This window comes from Hemitrygon akajei, chromosome 15 (assembly GCF_048418815.1).
Source record: "Hemitrygon akajei chromosome 15, sHemAka1.3, whole genome shotgun sequence".
NCBI lineage: Eukaryota > Metazoa > Chordata > Chondrichthyes > Myliobatiformes > Dasyatidae > Hemitrygon > Hemitrygon akajei.
Genome location: NC_133138.1, coordinates 82355402 through 82381340, shown reverse-complemented (window position 1 = coordinate 82381340; position 25939 = coordinate 82355402). Strand labels below are relative to the sequence as shown.

At 41.1% G+C, this 25939-nt stretch overlaps 1 protein-coding gene across 1 annotated transcript in view; it reads left to right on the top strand.

The window, feature by feature from the left end:
* The window catches only part of LOC140739509 (dedicator of cytokinesis protein 2-like), a 651201-nt gene that overhangs the window by 585638 nt on the left and 39624 nt on the right, over nucleotides 1-25939 (top strand). The window contains exon 41 of the mRNA XM_073067873.1: nucleotides 22989-23130. Within this exon, the coding sequence (XP_072923974.1) occupies nucleotides 22989-23130 (142 nt within the window). The remainder of the gene's footprint in view (nucleotides 1-22988; nucleotides 23131-25939) is intronic.

Here is a 25939-nt window from a genome sequence, read left to right as displayed (position 1 = left end):
CTACCCCGGCTGGTCCTTCCGAAGTGCAACATCTCACACTTAAATTCCATCTTCCATTTCTCAGTCCATTTTTCCAGCTGATCCAGATCCTGCTGCAAGCTTTGATAGACTTCCTCACTGTTCCACTACACCCCCAATCTCGGTGTCATCTGTAAATTTGCTGATCCAGTTATCCACATTATCATCCATCTCATTGATATAGATGACAAACAATAATGAACACAACACTAATCCCTACCCACTCCACTAGTCACAGGCCTCCAGTCTGAGAAGCAACCACTCTCCGGCTTCTCTCACAAAGTCAATGTCAAATCCAATTTATTACCTCGTCTTCAATTCCAAGCGACTGAACCTTTTTGACCAACCTCCCATTATTAAGAAATTAAGTGCCTTATTAAGTGCCTTGCTAAGGTCCATGTAGACAACAGTTGGTCCTGGCTTTTATGCTGCGGTACCATTTCCTGGATGGTAGCAGCAGGAATAGATTGTGGTTGGGGTGACTCGGGTCCCCAATGATCCTACGGGCCCTTTTTACACACCTGTCCTTGTAAATGTCCTGAATCATAGGAAGTTCACAACTACAGATGTGCTGGGCTGTCCACACCAGTCTCTGCAGAGTCCTGCAATTAAGGGAGATGCTGTTCCCATACCAGGCAATGATGCAGCCAGTCAGGATACTGTCAATTGTGCCCCTGTAGAAAGTTCTTAAGATTTGGGGGCCCATTCCAAACTGCTACATAAATGAAGATAGCTTAGAAATTCATGCATGTTTCAGAGACCTGAATTCAACCCTAACTCTACACATTTTCTTTGTGGAATTTTTATATTCATCCCATGTCTGGGTGGTTTCTTCTGGGTGCTCTAGGTAATTCACAGACCCCAAAGATGTGATGATAGGTTCGTTGTCTCTGTACACAAGGCCTTTGTGAAGATAATTGGCAAAAGATTCAAATGAAAGTTGATGGTCGTGTTTGGGAGAATATATTTCAGGAGTACAGGGAAAGCTCGGAGTTGGGAAGAAAGATTGCAGTATTGGTAAAAGTATTATCTCTTTTAGTAGAAAAGTAAGCTTTCCTTTCGGTTAGTCCTGACGAAGGGTCTCGGCCCGAAACGTCGACAGCGCTTCTCCCTATAGATGCTGCCTAGCCTGTTGTGTTCTACCAGCGTTTTGTGTGTGTTCTAGTTTGTTGTTATTTGCATAGTTACAATGAAAAGCTTACTCGCAGTAACATCACAGGCGCAAAGAATCACATAAGCAGCATTCACAAAAAAACATAATTTAAGTTTAAATTATACACAATTTTGACAAAAAAATAAAATTTGAACAAAAAAGACCAAAGTCTTTGTTATACAGAGTGTTTAAAGTGTTCATAATGATGCTAAGTACTAGTGAGACACTCTGTTTGTAGGGAGATAGCTGTCCATCGAACTAGTGGTGTGAGACCTGGGGCTTCTGCACTCAATAGCCACTTTATTAGCCAGACCGGTACACCGGCTCGTTAATGCAAATACATAATCAGCCAATCAGATGGTAGCAACTCAAGGTATAAAAGCATGCAGATATGGTCAAGTAGTACAGTTATTCAGGCGAAACTCCAGAACGGGGAAGAAGTGTGATTTAAGTAACTTAGACTGTGGAATGATTGTTGGTATTGGACAAGGTGATTTGAGTGCCGTCTCAGAAACTGTTGATATCCTAGGGTTTTCATACACAGTGATGTTCAGAAAAGCATCTCAGAATACCCATTACATTAGGTCCAGGAGGTACTTAATAAAGTAGTCACTAAGTGACCACAACCTTGTTGTAGGGTTTGGAGGTTTGTATGCCTCAATAACTCAGAAAGCTATGAGGACTGGAGTCAGGCCCTTGTGCTTTGGCTCTTGGTAGGATCACCCATGCTAAATAGATCAAAGGTTAGAGGCCAGACTAAGAATGGTCCACTGGTCCTCCAGGTTTGGTGGTTCAGCTCAGGGCTAACAACCCTGATTAGTCAAAAAACAATTGTTATGGAAATAACAATGAAGACTCCTTCTAAACGGACAGAGAGGGGAGACTTTCATTGATGCTCTAAATGCTAGCAGTGTAATAGGCAGTAAGTAAGGAAGTGAATGTATGTCCTTTAAATCTACTCCATTCACAAAGTGGACCCTTATCTATTAAAGGGGTTGTACTGACAGATAATGCACTTGCGAATGGATGGAAAACCAAGCCTTGAGTCTATAAGACAGCACACATCATGGCAGGGATCATACCAATGTTTTGCAAATAACTCTCTGTTAAAGCTAACCATATCCTCAAATCTGACTTGAACAGCCCTCATTGCACAAGAATCCTGATGAATACAATCAATGAGTTTACAGTGTCTTCTGTGTATATTTAGTGAAATATATTGTTCTCCTACTTAGACTCCTCAACCAATTGCCAACAACCCCAACACCACTTCTTCCTACAACACACACAAAATGCTGGTGGAACACAGCAGGCTAGGCAGCATCTATAGGGAGAAGTGCTGTCAACGTTTTGGGCTGAGACATCGACAGCGCTTCTCCCTATAGATGCTGCCTGGCCTGCTGTGTTCCAGCAGCATTTTGTGTGTGTTGTTGTTTGAATTTCCAGCATCTGCAGATTTCCTCGTGTTTGCCCACTTCTTCCTGCCCCTGTTTAATGTAGAAATGCATCCATCACTGATGTACTGAGCAATACAGTCCTAAACAATCCCACATTAGGATTATGCAAAGTGATATCATCTGAGATGTGGCACTGATGGATTACTGCAATTATTGTGACAGAGGCAGAGATAGAGATAAAAGAGGATAGAACAGAGGGAGAGTGTAATGTGGAGGACTTCAGAAACAAAAACTATGTATTTTGTCAGATTCCAGACAGCCATCAACATTTTCCAAACTGTTCATTAAAAAACATCAAGGTCAGAGAACGGACGTTAATATTAATGATAACTCCATTAAAGACAAATGATTTATCTGTGAAGCTCTGCAGATTTTTATTTAAAAAAAAATCAGAAATGAGTTTTGAAAATCATCTTAGATTCTATTTGCTTGTCTGTCTGAATCACGGACATGTTTGAAACATACAGTACAGGATAGATTGCAATCAAAACCAAGGATGTTATTAAATAAATACACAACATTTCATTAGCCTGGAGCCGCAGCAGTTCATAGAGACAAAGAGCCGAAAATGCTGCATTATTTATAGAAACATGTTGCCTACAATACAAAATGCAATTCTGACTACACTTCATGAGTTTGAAGCTTGTGAAAGAGAGTTAAGTATCAGAAGCCAAGTACAATTTGGTATGGAGACCAGCAAAGCAGATTAGAGACCTTGCATACCCAGGATTTATCATCTGCCCATCAATCTCTTCCATTTAGATCACACATCATTTGCCAATTCCTTCCCCATAGTAGCACAATCACTTTACAGTGCCAGCGACAACTGGGCAGGGTTCAATCTGTACCTCTGTCTCCAAGGAGTTTGTTTGTTCCCCTCGGTGACCTCATGGGTTTCCTCCAAGTGCTCTGGTTTCCTCTCATTGTCCAAGGATGTATAGTTAAGGTTAGTAAGTTTGGGGATGCTATGTTAGTGCCAAAAGTGTGGAAAGACTTATAGGGTGCCCAAATCAGGACAATCCTCACTGATTTCATACAAACAATTCATTTCACTGTATGTTATGATATTTCGATGTACATGTGACAGACAAATCAGATCTTTAATCTTTATTACTGAATATCTCCTCTTTACACTCTCAGACATTATGCAATTCTGCAACTCAAAATGTTGATCATCCCTCTGCCTCCACAGATGCAACCTGACACCCTAAGTTTCTCCAGTATCTTGTTTATTTTTTCAAAGGATTTATCATTACCTGCTGTTTTATCAACAGTTCTGTTATCTATTGTTAGTTTTTTAATGTCATATCATTTTAATGTTTTTTTTCTTTCTAACTATCAGCCACTGTTGAGTTATATGATCCAGGATCCTAATCAAAGCATTAGAGTTCAATTTCCTCTCCCAAAACTTGAAGATGTAATTTAGGTCGAGCCGAACTTCTATCTTCCAGCCCATACAACATCCTGTGAATTTCCGCTGCGCCCTCCCTTTTAAAGTAATTTTTTTTCCCTGTATTGTAGTGACTGGAACTGTGCAAAGTTCACAAGTTGTGGCTTAATAAGCTTAGTATACATTTCTGTCATAATCTGCCTGTGCTCCTTTAGTTACGTCATAGTTGACATCACATATATCTTTCTAACAACTTTATCAACCATTTTATAACCTCGTACCATTAATGGTCTGTGGATGTAAATTTAGAGGTTTCGATGTTCCTTTGCACTTTTCAATATCCTGTACCTTGTAGAGAATTATGGGGGGCATGGAGAGGATGAATGCACACAGTTTTTTTTTCCTTCAGGGTTAGACGATCAAGAATTAGAAAGCAAAGGCAAGAGGAGAGAGATTTAATAGGAACCCGAGTGCGGTGTATATGAAGAAGCTATTAGGGGAAGTGTTTGAGCTGGGAAAACTAAAAATCACACAGTAATGTAGTGGTTAGTACAAAGCTTTACACTAAAGGCAACACGAGTTCAAGTCCTGCCGCTGCCTGTAAGGAGTTTCTACATTCTCCCCATGACCGTGTGGGTTTCCTCTCACAGTCCAAAGACCTACCAGCTAGTAGGTTAATCGGTCATTATAGACTCTCCCATGATTAAATTGGGGAATTGCTGGCCTAAGGTAGAAGGAGTCAATTTTAGAAAACCTAGCACGTTTATTTTTCAACATAGTCCCCTCCTACATTTACAGAAACTTCCAATAAATAAACTTAAAAGAAATTTGTACAGGTACACGGACAGGAAAGGTTTAGAGTAGAGGTTCACAACCTGGGGTCCACAAATCCCTTGGTTAATGGTACAGGTCCATAAAAGGTTAGGAACCCCTGGTTTAAAGTGATCTGGGCCAAACTTGGATTGGAATCTTGGTTGACATGGACCAGTTTGGCCAAAGGGCCTATTTCTAAGCTGTTTGGCTGTATGACTCTGTCCTTGATTTGTTATATATTCTGTTTGATTCCTGCTTGCAGAGGCCATAATGCTTTTAGGCCAGCATCTCACCAAACGTTGTTCGTGTCTGCCTGCTAGTCTCTACATTCTGAGCATAACACAGAGCTGAATTGGAAGCTGCAATGAATATACAGAATCAGATTTATTATCAACAGCATGTGTTGTGAAATTTGTTAACTTAGCAGCATTAGTCCAATATAATACACAATATAGAAACAATAAATTATAGTATATGTATATTAAATAGATTAAAAATTGTGCAAAAACAGAAATTATACATATTAAAGAGGTGAGGTAGCATTCAAGGGTTCAATGTCCATCTAGGAATCTGATGGCAGAGGAGAAGAGCTGTTGCTGAATCACTGAGTGTGTCCCGTCAAGCTTCTATACTTCCTACCTGATGGTAACAGTGAGAAAAGGGCATTCCCTGGGTGCTGAGAGTCCTTAATAATGGATGCTGCCTTTCTGAGATACCGCTCCTTGAAGATGTCCTAGGTACTTTGTAGGCTAGTACCCACGACGGAGCCAACTAAATTTATGACCCTCTGCAGCGTCTTTCTGTCTGTGCAGTAGCACCCCCTATACCAGACAGTGATGTGGCCTGTCAGAATCCTCTCCACAGTCCACTGTAGAAATTTGAGTGTTTTTGTTGACATGCCAAATCTCTTCAAACTCCTAATGAAATATAGTCATTGTTTTTCCTTCTTTATAGCTGCATAAATATGTTGGGATCAGTTTAGGCCCTCAGAGATCTTGACACCCAGGAATGTGAAAATGCTCACTCTCTCCACCTCTGATCCTTCTATGAGGATTGATATGTGTTTCTTCATCTTACCCTTCCTGAAGACCACAATCAACTCTTTTGTCTTACTGATGTTGAGTGCCAGGTTGTTGCTGTGGCACCATTCCATTTGTTGGCTTATCTTGCACCTGTACACCCTCTCGTCACCATCTGAGATTCTACCAACAATGGCTATATCGTCAGCAAATTTATAGATGGTATTTGAGTTGTGCCTAGCCACACAATCATGGGTATAGAGAGAGTAGAACAGTGGGCTAAGCACACACCCAAGGTACGCCAGTGTTGATTGTCAGTGAGGAGGAGGTGTTATCGCCAATCTGGTCTTCTGGTTAGGAAGTCGAGGATCCAATTCAGAGGCAGGTACACAGACACAAGTTCTGTAATTTATCCATCAGGATTGTGGGAATGATGATGTTAAATTCAGAGCTATAGAAGAGTATCCTAAAACTGGTCTAAAGCTGTGTGGAGAGCCATTGAGATTGTGTCTGCCGTTGACCTATTGTGGCGATAGGCAAATTGCAATGGGTCCAGGTCCTTGCTGAGGCAGGAGTTCAGTCTAGTCATGACCAACCTCTCAAACTATTTCATCACTGTCGATGTGAGTGCTACCAGGTGATAGTCATTATGGCAGGCAACATTATTCTTCTTAGGCACTGGTATAATTGTTACCTTTTTGGTTCACTTTAGCCAATAGAAACAACAGAATCAGCAACAGCATCTCCATACAGGTGTACCTTTCTCCCACCAGTCAGCACCTGGTACATCTAGTTATCAGCTACCTTATCCAAAAGGAAAAGGCTGTCACTGAATTCTTTGTGACCATCCTAGTTGAAGAGTTGTTGGAACAGGCTACAAGATGCAGTAGTGAGACATCTGCCAGTGCTAAGTAGGTAAAGCATAGGAGGTCAATAAGTGTTTGATAGGGGATTGTGGTGAATTGTAGAATGGTTGAATGTAGTTATGAGGATGATGTGAAATAGTAATTGAATACAAATTCACTGAAGTTAACCATTTGTCTGATCTCATTCACCCCTCAATCTCCATATCCAGTTCCTAGGGCCCACACCCCTGCTATTAACCAATGTGATTGCTGCTATTCCCTTTTCTGCTGTTTCTGGAGAACCTCCTGAGAACACATGTCATCTTCCCTTTCCCGCTCCACTGCCTGAACTGTTTCAGCACAGCTTGGACAGTCCACCTACTCACCTGCGCCCAAACTTCTCTTTTCTATACCAGATGGCCACAATAGCTCTGGTAGTATGCATGTTTCCATCATCTGTAAACCCACTGATGGATCAGGAACACTATTTGCATTACACGGGCTGAAGAGGTTATATCACATTCAGGAAAAGTTGTTTAAGCCTATGCTCTGAAGCAAACTATAGAGAGTTCTGCTATGAAACAACTTTCTACAACAGGAGGTGTCTTAGGAACACAATCATTGTGTTACAGCAGAACTGCCTGTATGTTGACCCATTCAGAATTTAAGTTTGCCATTAGCAGCGCACCTTCAGCTGTAACCAATATATCATCTGTTACAGGAAGGGTTGGCTGAACGCAGAAATTATTCTTGTTGTTAGGCAGTCAAAAGCTACCTCCACCATTAGGTGAACATTGCAAATCCCTTGCCTATATTCTGCACTTAACCGATTTAACCTCTGTTGACTCTTTCTTTCCGGGGTGGGGACATTGGGAAAGGTGCAGTGAAACACAGGTTAATTTGCAATTCTCTGCAGTCCCATCAGATAATCCAACACGATTGTCTTTGTGGAGTAATTTGTCTTCAGGCCAAGTTTAAATTTATTTTTACATTTAATTCTACATTTTAACTGTGTGCAAACACAGATATTTTTAAACTGCTGGTGCTGGGAATGAACTAAATTGCAGAACTGATTGTCAGTAGGTGTAAGGGTAATGATGCTACTGAGCGAACATTTATTTATATCCTTGCTAATAGACACAGGCAAAAAGTCAAAGAACATCCAATTTAAACTACCTCAGTGAAAAGTTTTTAAAATATTTTGGAATGGGCTGAAAGAAGACATAAAACAAGATTCCATCCCTTCAGGCTGCTCTGTTAATCCAATACATCATCTCAACCTTCTGGCCTTTCCTACACCCCTGTGGTACCATTAACCAACAAAATATCCTTCTCAGTCTTAGAAACTTCAATTGACCTGGCAAACTCACTCTTTTGGGAAAATGTACTTCCTGTTTCAGCTTCTGAACAGTTTGACTCTCATAGGTTATATAGCATGGAAATAGGGCATATGGAGCAATTTGTTCACACTGACCAAGGTACCTATCTGAACTAGTCCCATATGTCTAAGTTTGTCCCATATCCCTTCAACCCTTCCTATCCATTTAGGTAGCTGTTTAGCTCTGAGTTTCCCACACCAGATAAAAGAGTACTTAGCTGACAAAAAGGGGTATGGTTGTGGTAGTTGGAAGTCAAGCATCTCATCCTCAGTACATCACTGCAGGAGTTCCTCAGGGAATTGTCCTAGGACCAACCATCTTCAGCTGCCTCATCAATCACCTTCCTTCAATCACAAGGTCAGAAGTGGGGACGTTCGCAGATGACTGCACAATGTTCTGCACCATTCATGACTCCTTAGATAGCGAAGCAGTTCATACCCAAATGCAGCAGGACCTGTACAATATCCAGACTTGGGAGAACAAGTGGCAAGTGCCAGGCAATGACCATCTCCTATAAGAGAGGCTCCAACCATCATCCCTTGATATTCATTGGCATCATCATCACTGAAATCCCTACTATTAATAGGAAACTGAACTGGTCTATTCATATAAACACTGTGACTACCAGAGCAGGTCAAATGCTAGGAATCCTCCAGCATGTAACTCACCTCCTGACTCCACAAAGTCTATCCACAAGATGCACTGCAACATCACACCCAAGTTCCTAAGGCAGCACCTTCAGGACACCATGTCCACTACCATCTTGAAGCACGAGAACAGCAGGAATCAGGAAACACCACCACTTGGAAATCCCCCTCCAAGGCTCTCACCATCCTGACTTGGAAACACATTGCTGTTCTTTCATTGTCGCTGAGTCAAAATCATGGAATTCCCTCCCTAACAGCACTATGGGTGTACCTACACCTCAGGGACTGCAGCAGTTCAAGAAGGCAGCTCATCACCACCTTCTCAAGGGCAACTAGGGGTGGGCAATAAATGCTGGCTTAGCTGACAACACCCACATCCCGTAAATGAATAAATAAAAAAAAGATTATTTCTTTTTCACTGGCAAGGTCTCCAGTTATTGTTCATCACTAATAGCCTTTGAATTGAGTGGCCTGCTAAAGCTTATGATAGGATGTTTAAGATAGGGTCAAATGTAGCAGAAAATCTTTGGTAATATTTAGATAAGACAAATGAGGACAACATAACAAAAGTGAACGAGTTGAGATTTTATGACAATGTGACAGTTTCATGCTCACTGTTACTGAGCAACTTTTTGTTATTATGATTATTGATCTGAGGAATTCAGGTCACTCAAATCGTTCAACAGGGTCCCTGCACAACTAAACCTGCAAGTTAACTGTTACTTCACCACCTCTGATTCTTCTATGTTTAAGAGACTGTAGTCCCAGTCTGAGTAATCTTTCTTCATAAGACAAATTACTCATGTTCTTACCACCATATTCCCATCTCTCTGATTGGAAGCACAATCCATGAATCTTGCTGACACTCAGTTCTTTACAAAGACCTCATCTTTTGCATGTTCCTCCTTTGCCCCTGTTTATATGCCATCTCCCATCCTGCCCCCTCACTTGTTCACATCATAATCCTGTTTCTGAGCCTTCTCTATCATATCCTACTCAAGTTACATGCTATGATGTGTTTTCAAACTTATTTGATTAATATGCAGACTGACTTAGTTAATATACAAACTCAACTTTAGATTCCGTAGAGTCCATAACCACCCCTCATCTTCTCGTTTTCCTTTAATCACTTGCCTTGTTCTGTAATCAGTTGGTCAACAGTTCAAAATATTGTAATGGAATCGTTCTTCAACAATATTACCAAATTATTGTGAAATTTGCATCATCCAAAACACTTTCTAATCATAGTTGTATTGATTGATAATACTTTCTAAAATACCCAACTTATCTCCTTACACTTTTTGTTCTAGGTTGTGTTCCTGTGTACCCATACATTTAGTCTACTATAGGCTTTTATCTTTCACTTGCATAAAAATATTCCATTTTGTCTTCATACATCCATAATTGAACTCAGATGTCCCTGAATTAAATTCTGTCTTCAACATATTACCAGCTTAATTTACCTATATGCTTTGTATTTTCCTGACCCTACCTCCACAACCCACAATCATTTAAAGACAGTAAACGCAAGATTCTACAGATTCTGGAAAAGTTGAGCAACACACACAAAGTAGTGAAGAACTCAACAAGTCAGGCAGCATCTATGGAGGGGATTAATCAAGCGACATTTCAAGCCAAAACCATTCATTAGGACTGGAAAGGAAGTGGGAAGAAGCCAGAATAAGGAGTTGGGGGAAGAGGAAGGAATATGATCTGGCAAGTGATAGGTGAAATCAAGTAAGTGGGAAGGTGGGTGAGTGAGGGTGGGGGAATGAAGTAAGAAGATGGGGAAGCACCTTCTCCTTCATAATAGTGACTACACTCACTTCTGCCCGCTGACATTCTCCAATTTATGGCATTGCGCTAGTACCTTCCACAGTCAACACTGACACAAAATACTTAAGAGTTCATCCACCATTTCTTTGTCCCCCATTACTGCCTCTTGAGTTCCATTTTCCAGTGGTTCGATATACACTCTCGCCTCTCTTACTTTTTATATATATCTGAAAAAAACTTGTTATTCTCTTTTATATTATTGCCTAGCTTACCTTCACATTATGCCTTTTCTCTCCTTATTGCTTATTTCATTACCTTTTGTTGGTTGTTAAAAGCAAAAGCTTCCCAATCCTCTAGCTTCTCACTAAATGTTGTGAAATTATATGCTCTCTTTTTTGCTTTTATGCTGTCTTTGACTTCCTTTGTCATCCTTGGTTTCTGAATCACTCCTTTAGAATATGTCTTTTTCTTTGGAATGAATCTCATTTGCACCTTACGAACTACACCCAGAAACTTCACCCTTTGCTACTTTATCACCTTCCCCAATAATATTCCCTTCCAATCAACTTTAACCAGCTCTGTAGTTCCCTTTATTCCACTCTAATACTGACATCTGACTTCTCCCTCTAAAACTGAAGGGTGAATGATATCATATTATGACCACTGTCTCATAAGGGTTCCTTCATCTTAAGCTCCCTAATTAAATCAGGTACATTGTATAACATCTAATCCAGAATAGCCTTTTCCATAGTTGGCTCAACTACAAACTGCTCGAAAAAAGCATTCAAGAAATGCCTTCTCTTAGGATCCAGCACCAACCTGATTTTCTCAATCCACCAATGGGCATGGGTGGTTGCAGGAGTAACATTGGCTTTACACGACTTTTCCAACTCTCGTTGTAATTTGTACCCCATAGCCTGACTACTATTTGGAGGCCTACACGCATCAGAGTCTTTTTACTCTTGCAGTTTCTTTACTCTACCCACAAGGATTCTACATCTTCTGAACCCATGTCCCTTCTTTCTAAGGATTTAATATAATTTTTCAACCGACGAAGCCACCCACCCCTTCTGCCTACCTGCCTGTCCTTCCAATGTAATGTGCATCATTGGATGTTAAGCTCCCAACTGTGACCTTCTTTCAGCCACAATTCAGTGATGTTCACAATATCATACCTGCCAATTCCTAACTGCATTACAAGGTGATTCACCTTATTTAGTGTGCATTTAAATATAACAACTTCAGTCCTGTAGTCATCACCCTTTTGAATTTTATCCCCCCCCCCGTGTTACTGTAAGTTAAATCCCTTTCTAAACTGTGTCTATAGTCTAGAGAGTCCTATAATGTCTCTTGCATTTTCCTTCCCTTTTACTTTATCCTCCCTTTTCAAAACTGATGAACTCACCCCCACTACAATTTAGTGAAATAATTTGCCAGGACTCTGACCCTAGTATAGTTTAGTAAAGCCTGCCCTTTCAGAACAGTTCCATCTTTCCCCAATAATGGTGCCAATGCCCCATGAATTGAAATTAATTTCTCCCACACTAATCTTTGAGCCATACAGTTAGTTCTCTGATACTATTGACCCTTTCCCAGTTTGCTTGCGGTTCAGGTAACAATGCAGAGATGACCATCTTTTAGGTTCTGAAGTTTAATTTTGTTTCTTGCTGCTGAGCAAAACTGCTTTCCTTGTTCTTCCCATTGACCACAACATCTAGATCATTCCCATCCCAGTCCAAAATGCTCCATAGGTCAGACAAGTTGTCCTGAACACAGGTACCAGGCAGACAACACAGCCTTCAGGACTCTTGATCCTTGTGACAGTGAGGTCTATTCCCCAGACTATACTATCCCTAATCTCAACTACATTTCTCTTCTCTCTTGAATGTGTCTGCAAACCATGGTGCCAAGGTTTAATGCTCATCCCTTCTACAGCCCCCACTCTCATCCTTACATGGAGAAACTATCTCTGACCTCATTGACAGAACTCAAGACCTGAAGCTCCTCCGGCACTACCTGTGGGATCCCCCTACCTACCTCGCTCACAGTCACACCTTCTTGTCCCTGCCCACAGAACAAATTTGAAGTATTTAGTCCAATGGATGCAACTGCCTCCTGAAACATTGTGTTTTGGTTAACTTTCCCTCTCCCCAATGCATCACAGTGTTTGAAGCTCAGATTCCAGGTCGTCACCTTTGAACCCGAGTTTCTTGAGCAGTCAACACTTGCTGCGTATGTGGACACCAGGAACCACGATGAGGTCCTCTAGCTCCCACATCATGCAGCTAAATCTTGGATCAGATAAACTTTATGACAAAGGAGGAAGCCATTTGGCCTATAGCACCTACTCTATACTGGTCAATAAACAGTTACCCATCCTAATCTGGTAAATAATCTTTAACCTGAAATGAAAACTCTGCTTCTTATTGACAGGAGCTGCTTGACCTGCAAAGTACTTACAACATTTTCTGTCTTGTTCTGTATTTCTAGAAAATGCTTTTGGGGTGTCTTTAAGGGTGAACTCAAAGTAACTCAGCTCAATGGATTATTTTTCTTATACCCTTCAACTAAACTGACCTAATCTCGGGTTTCTAAATCTGTCATTCAGTGGTGAATGGGCAGAATTCCTGACGAAGGGTCTCAGCCCAAAACGTCAACAGCGTTTCTCCTTATAGATGCTGCCTGGCCTGCTGTGTTCCACCAGCATTTTGTGTGTGTTGTGGGCAGAATTTTAGTCCAGTTAAATAATATTAGGAAGATTTTAGATCTCTGCTGCTGAACCTGCTCCTTCCCTCGACCATTGAAAGTGTTAAGGATCTGAGTGTATCCCAAAATAAACTCTGAAATACATACTTCACTATCACTATGACCACCTCTTTTAACCTCTGTAACTCTGACCAATTATGTTCTGGCCTCCATTCAGTTGCTGTTGAAACACACATCCCTGCAGTTCTTACTCCATATTTATCCATTCTAACACACTCCTCGCAGGATGGCCACTGTTTAACCTTACATCATAAATACTGCTGAATGCATCCCAATCCCAACAAAGTTTCATTCACTCAGTAATCCTTTCCCTTAGACTCCTATTAAAGCAGTGATTAACCTCTAAATTTGTCTTTCCTATATCCTGAGATATTATCCCTCCCAACTTTCTTCAGTCCTACAATCCAGTGAGGTTGCTCTGTTACTCCATTACTAGCCTTCTGTAAATCCCTGATTTTAATTGCTGGAACACTGGCATTCATTCTTGCAGATGCCTGGGCTCTCAACATCACTCCCATGATGTCTTTTTGGAATGACACCTTTAAATAAATTTCTGACCTTCTGCCTTAATAATACATACAAAGCTGAAATTGATAGAACCTTTCAATCAGTTGGGCACTATCTATACAGAGACAAACAATGTTTAAAATTTCTTGTTTCATGACGGTTAAAGATTTGGGTCTGAAACATTAAACTCCTCTCCCCACGGATGCTGCCTGACCTATTGAGCACATTCTTCTTTTACTTCAGATTTCCAGGTCTTCTATTTTTTTAATAATTTGTTGTGCAGCTTGGTGTCAAATATTATATAAAGTTCTTGTGTTGTGTCATGGGAAATTTCATTATATTGAAGGTAGTACATTCATGCAGGTTATTGCTGCCTTTATTGCTAAGCAACCAAAATCCATTTATTCAACCATCAAACCCCAGTTCTGGCATTTGATAACACATGCAGTGGGGGCGGGATGATGATATAATTGGCCTTTTTAATTGAAAGATCAAAGAAGGTTCTTGTTCTCGCAAGTCGCCAATTATTAAAAAGTGTTAGGTGTCTGCAGAGCTTGAGGGAGAACAGCATCAGATTCAGCCAGACCCCATCCCTATTACCTGCTGATTCAGCACTGTCAGGGAAATCTGGCCACATAAAATTACCGTCTTTAGACCAGTTTCTGAATTTAAATAGAGTATAATTTACTTCATAGCGAAAGCAAAAGGTATTGCATAATTGGAAATTTAAAACAATACTTTGGAAGAAGTTTATAAATATGGAAGTTTAATAGAACATTGATTATCAGGATTATTAAATTAATGCAACTTTGTAGCTGAACAATATTCTCTTTCATTTATGGAATGGAATCAGCACAGAAGAATGAATCACTGAAGGCCCATCAACCCATCTATAACAATCCTGTGATTACTCCACTCTCGCACCACCCACCTGCTCAGCAAATAATTCCCAAGCTGTCACTTCTTACCCTACTGAGGAATGCTTTCGAGGTGCTCATCAGCCTTAAAGTCAAAGAGATCTCATTTGCATTGGTAAATGTTGAGTCACATTTCTGATACTCTCCACTTGATGACACTAAAATAAAACATAAGATACAAGGGCAGAATCAGGCTATTCAGCCCATTGCGTATGTTGTTCCATTCAATCATGGCTGATTTTTTTTCTCAGCCCCATTTTCCCACCTTCTTGTAACACTTAACCTCCTTACCAATCAAGAATCTGTCAATCACCCCCAATTACTGAGCCTCCACAGCCCTGTTGCAAAGAATTCTACAGATCCATCACCATTTGTAAATCAAAATTAACTTCATCTAGTTTTAAATGGAAGTGGATCAGGTGGCCAATGAACTAACAAGAAATGTAATGCTTGTTTAATTACTTTAACGAGGTTGGGTCCCTCTTGCTGATTCTCTGTTCAAATTTTAATATCATCTGCTATGTTTTTTTGAGCTCTTAAGAACATGAAACAGAGGCAGGACAATCTATACAGGATCTCATAACTTTTCAACCATCTGATATGGCCATGCTTAATCCAGTTTAATGAATATTTTCCCCACTGTTCCCCATATCCTCGATACTGTCTAAGATCCAGAGATCTGTTGACATTAGTTTTGAATGTACCAGAGCCATCAGAGAGCAATTATTGCAGAGGTTTCTAAGCCTTTGTCTCATCTCAATTCTGCACAGGTGACCCCCTTACATTATGATTGTACTTTCAAGTTCTACGTTTTGTCAATGCTTCTCATTTGTCACAATGAGATTACCTCGCATTCTCCTTTACTCCAAACTTTTTTAATGAAGATCATAAGACAGCGAAGATGTTAGGTGATGATATTAGGCCATTCAGCCCATCAAGTCTGTCCCACCTTTCCAACCTGCCTGAGGCTACATCCACACCAGACCAGTTAAATCCGTAACCGAAGCTTTTTCTCTTTGTTTTGACCCTCTGTCAACACTGAAATGGTGTTTTCCTCCCCTGAAAACAGAGCTTTTCTAAAACCCCCTCCAGAGTGTGTAAATTTGAAAACATCGGTTGGGCAGAGTAATGTGGACGGGGTAACTGGAGGTTTCTAAAACCGCTGTCATGCCGTGCCGGAACAGATGGTGGCAGCAGCGCGGCATTTCATTGTTTTCCTGAATGCAATGAAAACAACCTAACAATGTCAGAACAGACGGCAACGAGACTGAAGCCAGAAGAGTTAGAAATGTACTCACCAAATACTTTGACCCATAACTTACTGAATAAATAAGTATACTCACTTTGCCCTTTTTTCTGTCCTTGCTTGTATGAAGGTGGTTTACCTATTTATGCAATATTTCTCTGACAATAGATGTGTAACAGCCTAATGTAACATTGTATGGAAGTACAAGATAACACTGATGCAGACGTGTTTTATACATTTAGCAAGGTGCTTTACTAATGCAACAGAGTTAGTCAGTTTTTCAATGTTCATCGTCAGCCGGGTCATACTGTCCATGAACTCCCTGTCGGTTACATCCATATGCTCTCAGTATTTGTTTTTTTAAAAGTTTTAAGTCCCCCTGCATGTGAGCCAACAGCTGTCCATTGTTTGGCAATTTCCTTTTAAGTTTTTCTAGTCTGGAACTGCACAAACGCACACTTTCACTGTGAGATTCAACACCAAACATGTCACTTGTTTTCTGTAGATGTGCCCTGCGCATGCCCAGTAGGAGGAGATTCACCCAAATACCCATTTTAATGTGGACGGAGGTATTTTCAAAAACACTTGGTGTGAATGCCTAATTTTTTTACGTGAAACCGGCGTTTTCAAAATTATCTGGTCTAGTGTGGATGTAGCCTGATTCATTATTGTTCTCAACCCCATTCTCCCGTCTTCTGCCTGTTCCATTGGCACTCTTGAAACTTTATCTAATTGCACTAAAGCAATTCTCTTATTTCTTATGAACTTGGGAATTGTCACCAAAGATTATTTGAGAGGCAGGCATTAATAACTAATAAATATCTCTGCATATATATCATGAACACATAATAAATAGAAACCGGGATAACCAACTTGACACCTTATTTCTGCTCTCTCATTCAATATGATCATTACTAATCCTATAATCTTTATCCCACTCCTGCTTTGATCCTGTACCCCTTGCTTTCTTTAATGTCTAAAAGTCTATCTGAGAATCTCTGTCCACTAGTGTGTCATACTCCCAGATGTTCACAATAGAATATCATGGACTTCATGTTCCATGGGCTAAGCCTCCAGTTTGAATTACCAGACAAAGTACTAATCAGAATCAAATCACACAATACACAAATATTAACTCCATGATTCTTAAGGATATTCTTAAGGATAGGATCAACGAGCATTTGGAGAAGTATAGTCTACTCATGGATAGTCAGCATGGCTTTGTGAAGGGAAGATTGTGCCTCACGAGCCTGATTAAGTTTTTTGAAGAGTTAACAGAAGAAATTGGTGAGGGTAGGGCAGTGGATGTGGTCTACATGGACTTTAGCAAAGTATTTGACAAGGTCCCTCATGAGAGACTCATCCAGAAAGTCATGAGGCATGGGATAAGTGGAACCTTGGCTGTTTGGATAAAAAATTGGCTTAAAGGAAGAAAGCAGAGGGTAGTTGTGGAAGGAAAGTAGGAGGTCGGTGACTAGTGGAGTGCCACAGGGATCTGTACTGGGACCCCTGCTATTTGTGATTTTTATAAATGACCTGGATGTAGAGGCAGGAGGATGGGTGAGTGAGTTTGCAATGACACGAAGATAGGAGGAGTTGTGGCTGGAGCTGTAGGTGGTCGAAGGTTACAAGAGGATATAGACAGGCTGCAGAGTTGGGCAGAAAAACGGCAGATGGAGTTCAATCCGGACAAGTGTGAGATGATGCATTTTGGAAGGACAAACCAGAAGACTGAGTACAGGATTAATGGTCAGTTACTTAAGAGCGTGGATGAGCAAAGGGACCTTGGGGTTCAAATCCATACATTCCTCAAGGTCGCTGCACAGGTTGATAAGGTAGTTAAAAAGGCCTGTGGGTTGCTAGGCTTCATTAACAGGGAGATTGAGTTCAAGAGTAGCAACTCTACAAATCTGGTGAGATCGCACTTAGAATATTGTGTTCAATTCTGGTCACCTCATTATAGGAAGGATGTGGAAACTATGGAGAGGATGCAGAGGAGATTTACCAGGATGTTGCCTGGTTTGGAGAACAAGTCATATGAAGCAAGGTTAGCAGAGCTGGGTCTTTTCTCTTTGGAGCGTAGAAGAATGAGAGGGGACTTGATAGAGGTCTACAAGATTATGAGAGGCATAGATAGGGTGAATAGTCAGTACCTGTTTCCCAGGGCACCAATAGCAAACACCAGAGGGCATATGTACAAAATTAAGGGAGGGAAGTTTAGGGGAGACATCAGGGGTAAGTTTTTTTTTACACAGAGGGTTGTGAGTGCCTGGAATGACTTGCCAGGGATGGTTGTGGAGGCTAAAACATTAGGGGTATTTAAGAGCCACTTGGACAGGCACATGGATGAAAGAAAAATGGAGGGTTATGGGGTAGTGGGGTTTAGTACTTTATTTTAGGATTATATGGAGGGCTGAAGGGCCTGTACTGTGCCGTAGTGTTCTATGGTTCTATAGTTCTATGATAGATCTCTAGGTATGCATTAAAGTTTATTTTCAAAGCTGGTGAAGCGATTTGGGAATTATGAGAACATGATCAATTATAGATGGTACTAAGACGTACATACACTACCCTTCATTTTTTAATATTTATCAATACACACAACATAAACGAGTAATTTTAGTCCACCAAGTCAATCATCAACTAGCTATTTACACTAACCCTACATTAGTTCCCCTTTGTTTGCTCCCAGATTCTACCACTCACTTACATTAGGGGAAATTTACAGTGACCAATTAACCTATCAATCCAAATGTGTTCAGGATTAAATCTGTCTTTAGAGAGAAAACCAAAGCACCCAGAGAAAGCCCAAGCAGTCATAGCAAGAACATACAAATTCCACACAGATGGCACCTGAGGTCTGGCACAGAGGCAACAGCCAATTTAATAATGGATTATTTCAAGGATAAGCTCTGAGCCTTGGGTAATAGAGAATACCAAATCCCATTCTCCTTGGACTTTCTAAAGCAACATGATGGGAATCTTTGCAACCTCTTGAGGAGTAGGAAGGAACTTGGAATCATGTCTCATCTGGAATTTGGCATTTGTAATCTTGCCTCAGTACTGTAGCAGCTTGTAAGTATAGATTAGGTTCCCACGTTTTAAAGATGGACATTAAATACTTAGACAGCTGATTCAGAGGAAGACTGTTGCTAAAATGTCACAAGTATCTCATATCCAGTCACGCTTGCTCTTCAAACAGACTGAGCCAATCAGGCATGCAAGTAAATAAGGCAAATTCAAGAGCACAAGACTATACAAAATTTGGCTCCGTGGTTAACAGAGAGCAAGAATGTGTTTGACTGCAGGAGGATATTGATAGTCTGCTCAGTTGAACAGTAGCAATAGGATTCAGTCCAGAGGTGAGTGTGTAATACACTTAAGGGGGAGCATAAATATCAGACAGACACAATAAGCCAAAGGAGACTGGAAGGTATGGAGGGAAAAAAAAAAGAGATTTTGGAATGTACATTCAGCAACCACTGAATTAGCTACCCCTTGTACCTAATAAAGTGACCAGTGAGTGCATGTCCATAGTCTTCTGCTGCTGTAGCCAATCCATTTGAAGGTTTAACATTTTTTGCATTGATAGACAGATACTCTCTGCACAACACTGTTGTAACACTTGGCTACTTGAGTTACTGTCGCCTTCCCATCAGCTTGAACCAGTCTGGTCATTCTCCTCTGAGCTCTCTCATTAACAAGGTTCTCACTGGATATTTTCTTTTTGTATTAATTCTCTGTAAACTCTAGAGACTGCTGGGTGTGAAAATCCCAGGAGATCAGCAGTTTCTGAGATATTCAAACCACTCCATCGGCACCTGCAATCATTCCACGGTCAAAGTCACTGAGATTAGATTTCCTCCCCATTTAGATGTTTGATCTGAACAACCGAACCTTTTGACCATGTCTGCTTACTATTATTCATTGAGATGCTGCCACATGATTGGCTGATTAAATTTTCCATTAACAAGTGTACAAGTATACCTAATAAAATATACGTACATGAATCCTTAATGTTGGCAGAATGGAATACAGAAAGTGGTTGAATACACATGTGGTTTCCATTACTAGCCAATCATAGAATAGAGGAGGGACAGGAGGAACTTAATGTTGAGCAACATCTGTGCTGAGGGTGGTGTGTGATGTAGGAATGGTTGATGTATCAGGTCAAGGGAGCAGAGTGGTGATGTCAGAAACAAGTAAAACACTGTTCAGCTCACAGCTTTTTACAGTTTTGGTCATCAGGTTACAAGGTGTAATTGCATTTGAGAGGGTAAGGAAGCTGTTATGCGGACTGGAAAACCGAAGATAAACTGGGGCAGTGGAGGCTGAAGGCAGAACTGAAGTGTAAAAAACAATGAGGGCCATGTAAATCTGAAGGACTTCATTCCCTTGGTGGAGGAGTCAGAATAAAAAAAACCAGGAGAGGATAAATTTAAAGTGCTTGATGGAAGGATTAGAGAGGCCCCGAGCAACGTGATAATTGAGTCTATTCTGTCTGGACAAGGATATGTATGTACATGTACAATGAAAATCTTACTTGCAATGGCATCACAGGCACCACATTCATAGAAAGGACATAAATGGCATGGTTGTGTAATGGCTATCACAACGCTTTACAGTACGAGCGACCCAGGTTCAGTTCCCGCTTCTGCCTGTAAGGAGGTTGTACTTTCTCCCCGTGACCACGCAGGTTTCCTTTGGCTACTCCAGTTTCCTTGCACAATCCAAAAACAAACCGGTTGGTGGGTTAATTGGTCATTGTAAACACTTCCCTGATTAGGCTAGGATTGAATTGGGGGACTGTTGGGCGGTGTAGCTTGAAAGATTGGAAGGGCCTATTCTGTGGTGGATGTCAATAAAAATAAACAAACAAATTACACAGGAAGGAGCAAAAAAAACAAAGTCTATTGTAGTCTAAAGTGATCATAGCGTTGCTACACTGAGGTAGTGATAATGATTGTGCAAATTGGTTAAAGAACAAAATGGTGAAAGGAAGGTAGCTCCTCTTGAACCTGGTGGTGTGGGACTTTAGGTTTCTGTACCTCCTGTGAGAAGATGACGTGGCCCAGATGACCAGGATCTTTGATGATAAACATTGCCTTCTTGAGCAATGTAGGGAGGGATGTGTCATAATCTACCGGGCTGAGCCCACTTCTTACATTCCTGGGCATCTAATTTTCCATTCCTGATGATAAAGTACCTTGTCATGATTTTTTTCCAAACAGAGAATGGTGGGTCTGGAACTCGTTAGCTGAAGGAACGTGAGGAAGGGGTGAATGGAGCGGAAGTTGTGGGAGGTGAAGTGTCAAGGCAGGAGCTCTCATGACATTTCAACAGAGCCCAGCTGTGTTCTTGAAGGGATGTGTTCTGCAAGACGAGATGTGGTTAGGTAGCTCTTTTCTGACGGGCATAGTCACAGTGGAACAAATGGCCCCCTTCTACAAAATACATTTTCCGTGGTTCTGTGACCCCAAGCCACCATTCAGACTCTACATCAACATCAGATTTGCAGGGCTGAGCAGAATGCATTCCTCATGCTTAATGGCACTTCTCTGAAGCTACAACACAAAAGGAGCATCATTACCAAGGTGGTTAGGTCAAAGACGTGTCAACCCTGGTCAAGATTCAAAGGTTAAAGGCACCTCATGTACAGAACCCCCTTCTTTGTCTCTCTGGTTGCCCAGACTCTCCTGGTTGTCACTCACAACCACCTTTCCTGCTCCTGTGATCTCCTTTGAGGTGAGACTGCACTCTGGAAAACAATCCAAAAATTCCTCTCCATATTTCCATATGCCTAGAAAAAGACCATTCAGTCTATTGAATCAATGCTGGAGCAGTTCCATTCTCCAAAAAATTTTCCCTGAATCCTAGTTTCCTACGTTCTGCTCAGTTCTACTCCTCACTTAACCTAGGGGCAATTTCAGAGTGCCCAATTCTACTAGTGTATCCTACAAACTGATGGTATTTACTGTAGCTCTATCTTTATTGTTAATTATTTATAGAGTGGCAAGATCACTTAACCTCCAATACTAATGGAGATTAGTGTGATTTACACTGAAGTTATTGTTTCTGCATGATGGATATATAATGTTTATGTCACAAACAAGAAAAATTTGCAGATGCTGAAAATCCGAGCAACGCGCACACACACACACACACACACACACACACACACACACACACACACACACACACACACACACACACACACACACACACACACACACACACACACACACACACACACACACACACACACACACAATGCTGGAGGAACTCAGCAGGCCAGGCAGCATCTAGGAAAAGAATACAGACAATGTTTTGGTCAGAAACATCAGCTGTACTCATTTCCTAGATGCTGCCTGACCTGCTGAGTTCCTCCAGCATTTTCTGTGTGTTGCTATAATGTTTATGTGTTTATTTTGGCCCAAAAAGCAAGAACAATGAAAGGCAATATATAGGGCAGTGGTTAATTTTCAATTAAAGTCACTGTGCAGTGTTATTATCCCACTATAAATGGCACAGTAAATCAGAGAGGGCACATTAAATCAGAGAGAGCACATAAAATGTAAAATCCACAGATCTAGCACAATTCTGAATAGATGCTTGAAATACTAAAATTACTTCCAAAAAAAAGAAGGGAATTAATAGATTGCTCCTCAAGCTTAGAATATTTCCTTTGCCATTCGCTGATCCATTCTAAAGATTTGATTACAGGGGGTTTAAGTCATCATTTCATTTACTGGTGTTGCGTTCTGATTGGCTGTGTAATATTCACACTTCAGCAATGATATTTCATTAGCTGTGGAAGGCTTGGAAGTATCTAGAGTTCTGAAATAATCTGCACAAATGCAAAGTATTTGTTATACTGTGAATGGATCATTTTTCTGCTTTCCCGTCTGGCCATCATGTTCTTTGACTGACTTTGCTGCCAGAACCTACCAACGCAAGGCAGCTCACAGCTGTCCGTTAGGGTCAAGCGAGACTGACAAATTTCATGCAACAAGAAAACAGGCTAACAACAGGTCTCCTTTTGTTTCTTCCCACAGAACAAGGTGTTCATCTACCGTGGGAAGGAGTACGAGCGGAGAGAAGACTTTCAAGGTCAGTTGATGACAGAATTTCCAAATGCAGAGAGGATGAACACAACATCGCCTCCAGGAAATGACATCAAAAACTCCCCTGGACAGTGTATCCTTTAAGATTACCTTCTATATAGGTGACATCAGCAGCTGGATAACAATCTGCTCTTCACTCTGTAGCTGAACATCTCGAAGAGCTGTCCATTGGTCTGCTATTGTCAATCTTGTTTAATGATGATTGAGGTTCTGTATCAGTTTATCCCAATATCCCACAGCCATTCTCAATATAAAAGCAAATTAACGGTGGATCCATATGTCCAAGGTCTAGATGGTAAAGATCAGTGGATTATTTAATACAGCTGCCTCACAGATCCAGGGACTTGGCTTTCATCCTGACCTGGGGCAGCACCCTGTGTTGTTTTCACATTCTCTATGACCAGGTGTCCGTTCTCAAAAACGCACTGGTAAGTAAATGGGTTATTGTAACTTACCTCTAAACAGTGAATGTCAAAGACAAGAATAGTCAGAGGAGAGTTGGCCTGTTTTATAGAGTAGAGCTAATAGGACCTGATGTTTCAATCCTCATGATAAGTCGGTACTCTCGATGCTGGCAGTGGGCTTGGAGTGGTGACAAGGAGGGTGGGTACCTCATCAGGGTCATCAGGTGGGCACCCTCCTTCTTTGACTTTTAATTGATAAGCCCACGACGTCTCCAGAGGGCTCAACGGTGCTACCTGGCGTCCCAGATACACCCCCCTCAGTTCCGTACCCTCCTGTCTTCATCTTGCAGCTCAGTTGTTATTTTTCCTTTTAATCCAAATCCAATTACTGCTTTCTTCTGCTTCATTTGACAAGGACTTGATTGCTTATTGGAGTGAATAACACCTCACCCCCATCTTCTTCAAAGGACTGGTTGTAGATGTAGCCACGAATCCCGAGCATCCCACTTCTACACGGAAGATCTTGGTCTTCCAGCTGTTCTGGGCAGCTTCAGTTGCCAGCTCACAGTACCTGGTCCTACTCCTTGCTGTTAGACTTTGGCCATTTCACCAACGGCTTACGTCCTTGCATGTTCTCCACTTTACGATGTGCCTGGCTGTGTCTTGGACTGCTGCTTGTGCCTGAAACTTCTTCCACATCCCGTAGGGTGCTGATACTCTGCGGACTGTGGGTTTCTTCCTGCCGCTGAGTTTCATCCGACTGATTTGATCTTCCTCTTAACAGAATCTGGTCAATGCGGGGCCTTGGGTTGGAGATTTTCAAGCATTTCTTCCATCCTTGATGAATTTTAAGACCACGAGTTGATGTTACTTTAGTCTAGCCACACCTATAGGTTTGAAGAACATGTCCAGCTGCTGGTTTCTCAAGAGTATTGCCACTTTCTTGATTCATTGATAGAATAAGTTGCAAACGTATCGTGGAAAAAAGAAAGGTCTGTAATTTCATACCTTTATCATAAGAGTTATCATTGCTCTGCAGTGCTAAAAGTGGGATGGCTAGTCTTCCAAAACCCAGCTCCGTTGAGGTTAGTATACTGTGCATTGAATACCATTGACTAAGGATGAAGTTACAGCCCCACAAAACAAATAAATTTTACAAAATTGTGGTCTATATTATATTCAGAGCCATGCTGATATATGTTGTGAGCAATGAGTCCCAGGGAGCAAGCCTCCTACAGTCTGAGTGGTAAATGAAGGCAGTTTGGTGCACAATCGCTAGGTTCATGGCTGATGAAAATCGGTAAAAAAAGCTGGAAATCCTCAAATAAAAACAGAAATTACTAGCAATGCTTGGCAGGTTAAACTGCCTCTGTGCAAAGAAAAACAATTGAAGTTACAGGCGTGGGACCCTTCATTTGTCCATTAACCCAGTCTATTTCCAGAGGCACTGCCTGAGCTGCTGAGACATTGCAGCATTTGTTGTTTAAGGTACAACAGTATCATAGCGGTTAGCATGCTATTACATGTCTGTTCAGAAGTCGGAGTACAATTCTGGCATCGTCTGTAAGAGATTTTGTCTGTTCTCACTGTGACTGCATTGTTTTCCACAGCAGCTCTGGTTTGCTCCCACAGTCCAAAGACGTACCAGTTGGTAGGTTAATTGGTCATTGTAAATTGTCCTGTAATTTGGCTAGTATTCAACAGGTGGGTTGGTGGGTGATGCAGCGAGTTGAGCCGGAAGCATCTTATCTAAATAAATAAACTAACCTTTGTGTGATCCCACATCAGTTACCAGGATGAGAATGTGTGAAAAGTATTTTTTAGGATTAGTTTAAGAGGGAGCTTTATCAACAGAGACGTGGTGGGCGGTAGGGCCAATTTCCATGGTAGATATCTCTATGAGTGTGCACTGGACCGCACCCAAGCTGAATTCATTCTGTATTCTAATAACCGAAAACATTATTCTTCAGATACACTGTGTATAGACTAGCAAATTTCTGCAGTACTGAGTGTGGGAAATGACACTCATGCATCTGGAGTTTTCAGATCAAACTCCTGATTATTTACTGACTCAATTGATCACAACATGAACGCTAATAATTGGGCCACTATTGACATTCTGTGGTAGCTGTAAATAGATAGCACCTTGTTATTGATATAGAGAAACTGTGGGTGAATCCATTGGAAGTTAGCATGAATATTAGACAGATGGTGATAGATCAAATATAGAATTTTGAACTGTGCCAAGAGCATGAAACACTTTACTGCGAAGAATGTTGAAACAGAGCCTTGACACATTTAGCTGGGAGCTTGATGCACGTGTATCGCGTATGCAAAAAGGGGGAGATGGAAGGGGGAAGACAGGAAAAATTAATTTGCCTGAGAGAAACTTAAAAGAAATAAAATCACCATCTCAATCAGTTTTGCCACATGGTTGCTTTTGTAGCATTTCCTGTGCCAGGATTCTGCTACTTATAT